At 66.2% G+C, this 9403-nt stretch overlaps 1 protein-coding gene across 1 annotated transcript; it reads right to left on the reverse strand.

Annotated features, from left to right (window-relative positions):
- Nucleotides 1–6712, reverse strand: CHLNCDRAFT_58661 (expressed protein). Its single transcript, XM_005845068.1, has 22 exons — nucleotides 6403–6712; nucleotides 5958–6040; nucleotides 5769–5808; nucleotides 5441–5540; nucleotides 5140–5245; nucleotides 4882–4935; nucleotides 4601–4691; nucleotides 4252–4396; nucleotides 4026–4073; nucleotides 3448–3667; nucleotides 3268–3308; nucleotides 3033–3184; nucleotides 2801–2879; nucleotides 2493–2623; nucleotides 2196–2306; nucleotides 1948–2041; nucleotides 1757–1863; nucleotides 1326–1586; nucleotides 1085–1165; nucleotides 847–922; nucleotides 611–689; nucleotides 1–459 (listed from the first exon to the last, which is right to left on the reverse strand). The coding sequence occupies exons 1-22, from the start codon at nucleotides 6488–6490 to the stop codon at nucleotides 367–369; spliced, it is 2280 nt and encodes a 759-aa protein (XP_005845130.1). The 5' UTR covers nucleotides 6491–6712; the 3' UTR covers nucleotides 1–366.
- Nucleotides 6713–9403: the final 2691 nt, after the last annotated feature.

Consider the following 9403-nt stretch of genomic DNA (forward strand, 5'->3'; position numbering starts at 1 on the left):
GGATGTTAAGCATTACAGGAGAGCGGTAGCAGCAAAAGGCAGCAAGCAGGGTGCACGGGCTGCGCTGCGGCGGCGTGCGTCTATAGAGCGGGTTGGGCGCACAGCAGCAGGCACAAGAGCCCAGCAGAGTGGCTGACACTCCTGCCAGAAAAATGGTGGGAGACGCAGGAGACGGTTGTAATCGGCCAATCCACGGCCAGATGGCGAGGGGATGCCAGCTCGCCTTCCCGCCCGTGTTCAGTGTTGCTGGATATATAGGAAAGAATGAAAAGAGAACATATCACATTATTTGTAAGGAGCTAGCCCCACTAGCGCTGCCGCTGGGCAACCTAGTGGGGCTGATGGCATCCCGCAAGCTGGGCGCGGCTACTGGAAGAGAGGGTCGACGGGGGTGAAGGCGTCGGACAGAGACTCGGGGGTGCAGTCCTCCTCATAGCCCACCAGGTCGTCAAAGTTTCCCTGCAGGGAGAGGACCACAAGGTGGAGCGAAGCTCTCGATGGAGATGACAGGGTGTGACACGCAGCGGGTGCGGGGGGGACGCCCCGGAGAGCAGCAACCGTTCCTGTGAGCCGCAGCCAGCAGGTGCCAAGGCCAGCTGCCGGCGCTCACCAGCAGGAAGGACTCTGGCAAGTCGCCGGCATTGGTCATCTGGCACAGCTCGCCCGACGAGGAGTTGGTCGGCAGCCAGCTGCGGGGTGGAGCCGGTGGGGGTAGGGCAGTTAACACCCCGGAACCAGACACTGGCCGCCAGGCTGGCACCCCTGCCTCCACGACCCACACTAGTGTGACTGTCGCAGCAGCCACCATGTACCGCCAAGTATGCATACCGCCCCACCCTGCCCCACCTGATGAAGTAGTCTTCAAGCAGCAGGTCCGCTGTGAGGCCCTCCGTCAGCACATCCATCAGCGGCGGCAGCGTGGCTGCAGGGCGGCAGGCAGGCACAGGCAGGGATCAACCAGTTGCCTGGCCTGACGATCTGGCACATTCAGGCCAGCGGGACAGGCTGGGGTTTTAGGGCCGACCGGAGGGCGCGGTGGTGGTGCTGCAGCGAGCCAGCACAGCACAGCACAGCGGCGCCGCACCATCGTCCACCTCCCCCTTGGGAAGCTCGCTGCCGACCCGTGTGATGAGCATGCGGGAACCGGGGCGCGAGTCGAACAGGCCTGCAGCAGCCACGAGGATGCGCTCGGAGCTTGGCAGGGAAGGGCAGGAGAATGATGGCGGCAGCGGCACAAGCAGCATGCCCAGCCCACATGGCGAGGCGGGCGGGCTGGAGCTCCGGAGCTCGAGCGGGCGACTGGCCCAAGGGGCAGCACAGCACACCTGGCGCCAAGAACGCTTCGGGGTCCAGCACCGCGGCAGGCCCGGCGATGCCCAGCGGCGCCAGCGGGTCTGGCATCGCGCCTGACCCAGTCAGGAGCTCTGCCTTGAGGCCGCGGCCCATCGCGGCCTGCAGGCGCCGAAGCGCAGGCAGCATGGAACCGGCCCCCTCGATAGGTGCCTGGTCGACTCCCTGCTCGTCAGCGCCCACAGCGTTGTCCTCCACCTGGGCCGCCGCCTCTGCCGTCTCGTTGGCATTCAGCACTGCAGCAGCGGGCACAGCGGGGGGGCGTTGGACCGAGCTCTCAGCACCGGGCAGGAGGAGCACCAGCACTACATGCCCCGCTGTAGAACCTTTGTAGGCTGCTTCTCTGCTCATGCAAGCCCGATTCAGCAACCACGCGGCGGCATGGGCCACCACCCACCCCAGTCACCTGACAGCAGCGGCATGGGCTGCACGGCGGTCACCGCCTCATACACCGCCCCCTCCCACTCGCACGGCACCCGCAACCGCAGGCTGCACTGCCCATCCTCATTCATCCTGCAGAGCAGGTGCAGCGGTGGCGCAGCAGGTGGCAACGCAGATCTGCTGGGTTGGGGAGAGGAGCAGCACATTGCCACCGACCTCGTCCGCTCGAAATCCAGCTGCACGGCAAGCTGGCCAGGCACGCGGCTGACCGGCGCTACATAGTATGCCAGGGGCAGCTCCACCAGCAGCTCTGCAGGCGGGCAGGCAGGCTGGGCCGTTGCGATGTTGGGCGCGGCTAAATGAGATGGCCCGAAATCCTGGGCAACAGCAAGCCACTGGTTGCTCGGCCAGCTGGCAGCGCCAGAATGGCGGCAAGCCTGCCAACAGCGTGCGTGCAGCCGCACCCTCTGCTCGGGCGTTTGGCGTTTCCACCACAGATGTGTTGACGGAGTTGAGCGGGTCTGGGTTGTTGGGGTCAAGGGGAGGGATGATTTCGTTGGTGCTGGTGTCCACAACTGCAGATGGGAGCCACCCAGATGGAGCGGCAGGCGCGAGGTTGTGAGTGCAGAGGACAAGGACGGATGGACACGTGGTCTGGCTGGTCCTCTCAGACCACCCGTAGGGACCACCCGCCGCATCCCGAGCTGCTGGTATTGCCAGGTGGCACACCCCGCAGCACCCGCAGCCCACCGCCCACGCACCCGTCAGGCAGGTAGGCTCCGGCAGGTACACGTCTGCGTTGCACACCAGCCACATGCGCACGGCGGCGTGCTGGATGATGCCGTAGCCGCTACAGCACTGGCTATCTGCAATGAATATTTTGCACAGGGGCCTGCAGGAGAGCAGAGGAGGGGGGACCAATAGAATACTCGGCGCCAGGCAGGTGATGCTAGGTTTCGGGGTGGAGCCGAGGAGCCACCCCGCCCTCAGCAGTGCGCACATGCCGGCAGCATGCGTGGCAGCCGCTCCCTGGACTCCAGAGCAACCTGCAGCGCCCTGGCTCACTCACTCTGCCATGCACATCGGGGGTGGTTGGGGTGCTGGGCCGGGGGTGGGGGCCGGGCCGGGTCCTGGGCTGGGGCCGGGGCCTGCAACAACAGCGGCGGCAGGGGACAGCAGTCGCGGGCACGCTGCCGTGGCAAAGGCCTGGGCCAGCGAAACCCTGCGTGGTTTGCTTCGGCGAGATGCGTGATGTGACACTGACAGACAGACAGGCAGGCAGGCAGGCAGGGCCAGCTCACCCGGTCCGGGCCCAGGCCCGGGAGTGGGCGCCGGCGACGGCCCAAACGGCGCCGGCGACGGCGCAAAGGGCCCCGGCGACGGGCCAAAAGGCGCCGGTGATGGCCCCAAGGGCGCTGGCGAGGGGCTGGCGACAGGGCCGTAGGGCGAGGGGCTGCATGGGAAACGCGGGGTGTAAAAAGGGCTGTTAGTGCTCCGAGCAGCTACAGCGCCGTGGTGGTGCCTGCTGCCACTGACCTGGGACTGACACCATAAGGTGAAATCGGGTACGGCGACACCTGCAGGCGGGCAACGGCAGGCCAGGTGAGGGTTGTTGGCAGCGTCGGGGCTCCAGCACAAACAGCAGCACAGATGGGCTACAGGGAGAAGCAGGTGCCGCATGCGGCTGGGCGGCGCTGTTGTCGTGCTGGCACTGACCGGCAGGGGACCGTAGGGCGAGAGAGGGGCATAGGGGCTGCTGGGGGGGAGGGGGCTGTAGGGGGTGACGGGAGAGTAGGGGCTTGACGGCGAGTAGGGGCTGGTGGGAGAGTAGGGGCTGGTTGTTGGGCTGGTAGGCGAGTAGGGGCTGGTTGGGCTGGTTGGGCTGGTTGGGCTTGAAGGCGATACGGGGCTTGAAGGCGAAACGGGGCTAAGGGGGCTGGATGGCGAAATGTAGGGCGTCGGCGGCGGGGGTGGAGGGCTGTAGAAGACTGGAGAGGGCGGGAGCTCTGGGGACAGGATCACTGGAAGCGGTGCGGCGGGGAGGGCGAGGGCGGCTGTGGAGGAGAGGGAGGAGGGAGGGGCGGCGGACGGAGGCGCACTGGCCGGGGCGGGCGAGGCGGCGGCGACGGGGGAGGCGGGGAAGGCCTGCACAAGTGAATGGAGAAAGGCAGGCGGCAGGCTGTGGGACCAAAGCACGCCTGCAGTGCAGCTTGGGTGCTGCAACTGCAGGCTCTGCTACCACAGAGCGCTCAACAAGAGCTGCTCCAGCTTTCACTCAGGCAGCTGCTGCTCACCGTGGCGTGGGCGGCGGCGGCTTGGGCGGCTTGGGCCTGGGCGGTGGTCTGGCGGGCCGGGGAGGCGGAGGGCGCGGCGGTTTCGGCCGGGGAGGCGGCCTACAAAAAAGAAATGAAGCAGCCGGCGATGTGAGGCTAGGGCAGCAGGGCCGTGCGGTATGGATGGCAGAGCAGGCATGGCAGAGCATGCTCCACACATCTGTCCCTCCAGTCGCCCGCTGCTCACTTGGGCCTCGGCGGCGGCGGCTTGGGCGGACGGGGAGAAGGCGGGCGCGGGCGAGGCGGCTTGGGCCGTGGCGGGGGCGGCTTGGGCCGCGGCGGGGGCGGCTTTGGTGGCTTCGGGCGAGGAGGTGGCGGGCTCGTGATGCTGTCTGCAAGCGGGAAGGCGAGGGTGTAAGTGGCATGTGAACGTCATTCAATGCGCTGCCATTGGGCCGCCCCTCATGCAGACCTCTGCTGCACGATGTGCTCCGTGGTGGTGCGGCGCTGTGCAAGTTGTGCAGACTGGGTACTGTGTGGCACACCAGCGACAGCCTGACATGCGGGGGCGGCCGAGAAGTTGGGCAGGCACCCACCGGGCAGCAGCTGCACCGTAGCCTGCGTCGCCACCGGGGTCATGCACGCCGCGCCAGCGGGGTCAGCCAGCGAGCCAACCGTGGCAGTCCACTGCATTGGATGTAGTGAAGGCAGGACAAAAGGCAGCGCTGAGATGTCGACCTGCATGTGTGTGGATGTTCCGTCCACTTCCACACGTGGACCAACGCCACCCTTATCCAGCCAGGCAGCCAGCCATCAGGTACAGAAGATGCGGCCGTCACAAATGTCAAGCAAGAGGCAGAGGCACCGCAATACGCACCGCTGCGGATGATGTGCCGCCAGCTGTCAGCGCTGCCGTCAAGCTCGCCTTGACCTGCGGGCCGCCAGCAAGCAAGCAAGCATGGAGCTGACATGCATCGGGCAGCCCCCTATGCAGGGCACCGACGGCAGCCGCCTCCGGCTGCTACCAGGGCCCCATACGCAGGCACACTAGCAAAGCAACACAATGCCGATAGGGCTCGGCATCACCGCCACTTTGCTTGCTTCCTGTTTCTCAGCAGCAACAACAGCTCCTCACCGCCTGCGCGATGGCTGCGGTGGCTGTAGTGACCTGCATCGGCGCCCACACCCCCGCCTGGTCGCTACAGGGTGGCACCACATTGTCGGTCAAGGCGCCAGCGAACCTGCGGCAAGATGAAGCGCAGGGCTGTGAGCATAACGCGCCAGCAGCTGCAATGCTTGCCGCGCACTCCCAGCGTGCCGCACAGCCGCTGGCGCTGTGACACCGCCTTTGCATTGCGCCGTGCTGTCTTGCTGCATGCACCGCCGCCCTTTCTGCACACGCATGCCAAGCCTCCCAAGCTGTCCTCCGCGCTTACGTCGCAGCCCCTGCTGCGATGCCGTTGCCCGAGATCTGAGCCACAAAGGCCCGGATCTGGGCTCGCAGGTTGACGTCGCCATTTGCAAACGCTGCTCCGCCTGCAGGGGCAGCAGGAAGTGTACGGTACAACTAAGCCACGATCTCTCCCGCATCATCACCAAGCCCAGCAGCGGGACCCATCGTGTTCTCCACATGCCGGGGTCGTGCACCTGGCTGCCTGCATGCCGGCCCCAGCTGATGGCCCCGGCTGCGACCCCCCCCCCAGCCCACTCCTGCACGGCACAGTTGCGTTGTAGCAAGCTGCAGCCACCCCATGCGCGGCCCACCTTGGACCCTGAACTTTACGATGAGAGTCACGCCCTGTTCCTGCACATGGGAAGCAAGCGCCGCTTTTTTGCTTTTTGCTTGCTGAATATATGCTGAATGTGGGGCCGCAGCGCTGCCTGCCTGCCATCCTCAGGAGGGTGCGCGCAGGCGGGGGCAGATGCGGATAGCGGCACATGCGGCACACGCACCCCTGCTGCTGCTCTGACGAAAACATCTCCTGCTTTTGTGTTGCCTCTCGCTGTTCCATTGGTTGGTCCTTGCGCCAGGCAGCCTGCAGCGCAGCATGCAACATGCACCTCAGCTGACTGCAGCGCGACAGCAGCGGCGCGGCAGCGGCGGCGGGCTTGCTTGTTGCTTGTGTGGGCTTAAAGTCTGGTAAAGCAAGAACTAGCTTGCAACATAGACTCCCCGCCGAAACGGGACGGGAACCGGGCGAAAGCAGAGAAAGCAATAAAACAGGGGTGGAGCAAGGCGACATGCAACGCAAGCAGCTGACAGGGCACGCATCGAAACGTGTGTATGACTGGCAAAGTGGCATGGCGCATTGGGGAGAAACGCAACGGTACGGGAGCATGGGCTGGCCAAACGGCAGTGCGGAACGCTAGGTCACTAGAAAAGCAGGGAAAGGCGCACTATGTATGCAATGAGGGCAGCCCCGGCTCGGGGCCGTTGAGAAAGCAGTGGGCGGGAGGGGGGAGGCCCCGGTGTGGGCGGGCCCCATCGAGGGGGGATGGGGCGCGCAAGCGGCCAGATGGGGCGGGGCGCGGGCGGCAGTGGAGTCCTGCGGCTGGGTGGGATATAGGGCAATGAGCGTTGAGCAGTGTGCGATGAGCAATGAGCAATGAGCAGTGAGCAGCCCCTCCCTAAACAAAGTGAAGCGCAGGACGGGGTCCGGTGGATGGGAGGCAAGGAAACGCGGGGGGTTGCCACGTGCGCTACCGCCGCCGCCGCAGGCAGCACCCCTGCGGCGGCGGCAGCGGCAGCAAGCCGTGGACCCAAACGCCGTGCCGCCGCCGCCGCAGGCAGCACCCCTGCGACGGCGGCAGCAGCAAGCCGTGGACCGAAACTCCGTGCCGCCGAGTCCCGTGGCTGTGGCCGTGGGCTTCTGGCAGGAAACTACGGCCGCAGCTCGGCAGCACGGGGGCGTCGCAGCGTGCCGCCGCCGCCGCGCTGCCCCCCGGGCACGGCGGCGGCGGCAGCAAGCTTGGGCCCAAACGCCGTGCCGCCGAGTCCCGTGGCTGCGACCGTAGACCGTGGGCCGGAAACTGCGGCCGCAGCTCGGCGGCACGTGGTTCTGGTCAAATCGCCAAGCGTGCAGCAGCGCCGAACCACGCTTCCCGGCCTCGGCGCATGCCTTCAGGGGCCCCCTATCGCTGGGCACACCCCTCCAACACCGAACATGCGCCCGGGGGGGAGGGCGGCCCGGGCGGCCCAGGCCAAAGTGGGCCGCCCTCGAGCAAGAGGCGGCCGGGCTGTGTGCTGAATGAATGAATGAATGAACGGGCAGTTGGGAGGGACCGCAGACTCGCTGCAGCCATGTGTGGGCCGCAGTCCGTGTTTGCAGCAAGTCTCTGAGCAGGTCCGTCCAGCAGTGGAGGCGAGAAACCCAGGAGATCTCGTGCATTTCTCGCCATCGAACGCCTGCCCACTCAACGTGTGGCTGCCCGCCCACGGTGCTGCCTGGACGACGGATGGGTAGCTCCCCAAGACAGAGGCCCAAACATCAACGGCTCCAAGGCGGCGCGCACCTGACAGCAGAATGAAAGATGCCAGGCCCACGAGCAGCAGCCTAGCGCTCGCTCGCGTCTTCATGGCTATGCTCCATTCGAGAAATGTGTGCAGCTGGGTGGGGCGCGGTGCAAGAGGCTGCTGGGCATGTGACGAGGACTCATGTGGGGTGGTTTCTCCCTTGTGTCTCTTACCTTTTATTCTTTCGTTCCCTGTTACGAAAGCTTCATCGGCTAGAGCATTGACATAACATGAAGCACCGTGCACACCTTCTCAGCGCACAGGAGGCCTCAGGCTGCCCTGTGCACAGTGCGCACCTTCTCTGCGTCGTCTATAGGATCCTGGATGCTGTGGGGGCGGGCAGGAGCACAATCGGCGTCTTCAGGCAAGGGTTCTGAGCACCGGAGGGCGCAGGAGCGCTCCCGCGCCTACTTTGCTGCCACGAGCCTGCGCACGACGCAGGAGAAGGTGCGCACTGCCAACGATATTCAGCCCGGCCGGCGGGTCCTAGGGGGAGAACTCGTCCGTGGCGGCTCCGGTGGCGGCGCCGGTGCCCGCTACTGAAATCTAGCCTGCTGCCTGCTCACCCCTGCTCCGCAGGCGAATGAGCAGCGGTAGCAGGAGCCCCTCTGCACCCAGGGAGTGCGAGCCGGCTGGGTGCCGCCAAGCGTGCAGGCTGCTCACGGCCGCCGCTGCCTAGCGCAGAGCCGCCGCTGCCTGGCGCAGAGCCCGCCTCGGAGGAGCCCAGTTGGCTGCGGAGGATGCCTCCCTCGCGAGTGAGCGAGTCGATGTTGATGTCCTTGAGCTAGCTGCGCTCCTCAGCGTGCATCTCGCTTTCGCCGCTTGTCGGCCAGCCGGGAGCGTGTTTGCCCCAGCTGTCGGGCAAACTCGCGCCCGACTGGCGGACAAGCAGCGAGAGCTGACGCCCGCCCTGCGCAGCTAGAGGCCAAGAACAGCATCATCGAGTCGCTCACTAGTTCGCGAGACATCCTCCTGCAGCAGCCGGCTCCTTCCGAGACGGGATCTGCGCCTGATAGCGGCGGCCCGCGTGAGTATCCTGTGCTCCTGGCGGCGGCTGCTGGTTGGTGGCCCACTTGCAGCCAGCGATGCACTGCTGTCTTCGCCGCCACTGCCGGCGCTGCGCTGCTGGCTGCTGGGCGCTTGCCGCTTCAGTATGCAACTGTTACTCCAAGGCGAGACCCGACCCCATCGCTGCTGCGCTCTTCCCCTGTGTGCAGCGCCGGGCAAGTGAATGATGGCAGGGCCCTCTTGCAGCCAGCTGGCGTGGCAAGCAACGGTGCTCACCAGCCGGAGCCGTGCTGCGCCGCCCCTCAGCACTGGATGCCAGGTATTTGCCCCCTGCTCGCCTGTCCATCAATGAAGCCCATGCTTCCGCCTCCATTCGCGCTGCCCGTTGTCCCGCCAGTGCCGTCGCCAGTGCCGCAGCCGGTCTCGCCCGGCGCTGCACACACTGGCGGCGGCACTGGCAGCACGACTGGCGGCGCATCAGGCGGCGGAAGCAAGGGCTTCATTGCTGGACCGGCCGGCAGGTGGCGCATGTCCTGTCGTGAGTGCCCAGAGACGGCGCGGCTTTGGCGGGTGAGCCCGCTAATCTTCCCATCCCACGGAGCGCCGTTGCTCGGTGCGCAGCTGGCTGCCAGCTCTGCACACACATTTGTTGCATTTCGTACACGCTGCTGGCTGCAAGAGAGCCCTGGTATCAATCAATGCCAGCCGCTTGCCCGAGCTCCGCTGCTGCCTTCCTCACTGCTGCCTTCCTCACTCCTGCCCTTGCAGAGCCTGCGCTTGCTGACGTGCTGCCGCCTCTTTCAACTCACGCAAAGCCCCTCTCTGCCCTGCCTTCTGCCCTGCTGGTGCGCGGCAGCCGATTCCCAGCCTGCACCTG

Source organism: Chlorella variabilis (genome assembly GCF_000147415.1).
Source record: "Chlorella variabilis unplaced genomic scaffold CHLNCscaffold_19, whole genome shotgun sequence".
Taxonomy (NCBI): Eukaryota; Viridiplantae; Chlorophyta; class Trebouxiophyceae; order Chlorellales; family Chlorellaceae; genus Chlorella; species Chlorella variabilis.

What these genes read in the sequence shown, in the direction of transcription:
- CHLNCDRAFT_58661 (XM_005845068.1), bottom strand. Translation starts at nt 6,490, where the DNA reads ATGGGGCCCGCCCACACCGGGGCCTCCCCCCTCCCGCCCACTGCTTTC. An exon ending in ATCGCAGCAGGGGCTGCGAC is followed by an intron (nt 5,246 to 5,440) that starts GTAAGCGCGGAG and finishes ATCTTGCCGCAG; the next exon opens with GTTCGCTGGCGCCTTGACCG. An exon ending in CCGCCGCCGCCGAGGCCCAA is followed by an intron (nt 4,074 to 4,251) that starts GTGAGCAGCGGG and finishes CCGGCCCGCCAG; the next exon opens with ACCACCGCCCAGGCCCAAGC.